General features: G+C 45.7%; 1 protein-coding gene across 2 annotated transcripts in view; it reads left to right on the top strand.

The window, feature by feature from the left end:
• Positions 63-1,235, top strand: part of LOC104711336 (lysine-specific demethylase REF6-like) — a 13,270-nt gene continuing 12,097 nt past the window's right edge. Inside the window, exon 1 of one of the 2 annotated variants that reach the window (XM_010428030.2) lies at positions 63-1,203. In XM_010428030.2, coding sequence (XP_010426332.1) covers positions 324-1,203 — 880 coding nt within the window. In that variant the 5' untranslated portion in view covers positions 63-323. The remainder of the gene's footprint in view (positions 1,204-1,235) is intronic. The other variant, XM_010428033.2, reaches the window with a different exon arrangement.

Raw genomic sequence — 1,235 nt, forward strand, 5'->3', positions numbered from 1 at the left:
AAAAATACAATTTTTTCCTCTGTTTCTTTAATCCAATAAAAAAACAGAGTGACCTAAGAAACGAGATCAAACCCCTCCCCTTCGTTTTTCTCGAGGAGCAAAGTGGATTGACCCCTTTAAGACAATAAATCTATTGGCCGGAGAAATGGTGGAGACTCGTCGAATCTCTTAAAAAGTCTTTTTTTTTTTTCTTCCCGTCTCTGCATTTTTTGTTCTGTTTATGCTCTGTAATGGCGTTTTAGTTACTACCCAGAGGCTGAGAGTGAAGCAATTTTGAAAGTAAGGTCTTTGTTTTTCTTTCCGTGTGAGAGAGAGAAAGAGATATGGCGGTTTCAGAGCAGAGTCAAGACGTGTTTCCATGGCTTAAATCGTTGCCGGTTGCTCCTGAGTTTCGACCTACTTTAGCAGAGTTCCAAGATCCTATCGCTTACATTTTTAAGATTGAAGAAGAAGCTTCTAAGTACGGAATCTGCAAAATTTTGCCTCCACTGCCTCCTCCTTCTAAGAAAGCCTCGATTTCTAACCTCAACCGTTCTCTGGCGGCTCGTGCGGCGGGGAAGGTTCGTGACGGAGGCTTCGGCGCGTGTGATTATGACGGTGGTCCCACATTCGCCACGCGTCAACAGCAGATCGGGTTTTGCCCTAGGAAACAGCGTCCGGTGCAGAGACCCGTGTGGCAGAGTGGTGAGGAGTACTCTTTTGGTGAGTTCGAGTTTAAAGCTAAGACCTTTGAGAAGAATTATCTCAAGAAATGTGGTAAAAAGAGTCAACTCTCTCCGCTAGAAATGGAAACCCTTTACTGGAGAGCCACAGTGGATAAACCCTTCTCTGTTGAGTACGCCAATGACATGCCTGGCTCGGCTTTTATCCCTCTGAGTCTGGCAGCTGCGAGGAGGAGAGAGTCTGGTGGTGATGCAGGAACAGTGGGTGAGACGGCTTGGAACATGAGGGCAATGGCTAGAGCTGAAGGATCATTGCTTAAGTTCATGAAGGAAGACATTCCTGGAGTCACATCTCCGATGGTTTATATTGCTATGATGTTTAGTTGGTTTGCTTGGCATGTGGAGGATCATGACCTTCATAGTCTTAATTACTTGCATATGGGGGCCAGTAAGACTTGGTATGGCGTGCCAAAGGAGGCTGCTCCGGCTTTTGAGGAGGTGGTTAGGGTTCATGGTTATGGTGGAGAGCTCAATCCTCTTGGTGAGTATCTTGTGAAGGTTAATTAGTGTTAA

This window comes from Camelina sativa, chromosome 9 (genome assembly GCF_000633955.1).
Source record: "Camelina sativa cultivar DH55 chromosome 9, Cs, whole genome shotgun sequence".
NCBI lineage: Eukaryota > Viridiplantae > Streptophyta > Magnoliopsida > Brassicales > Brassicaceae > Camelina > Camelina sativa.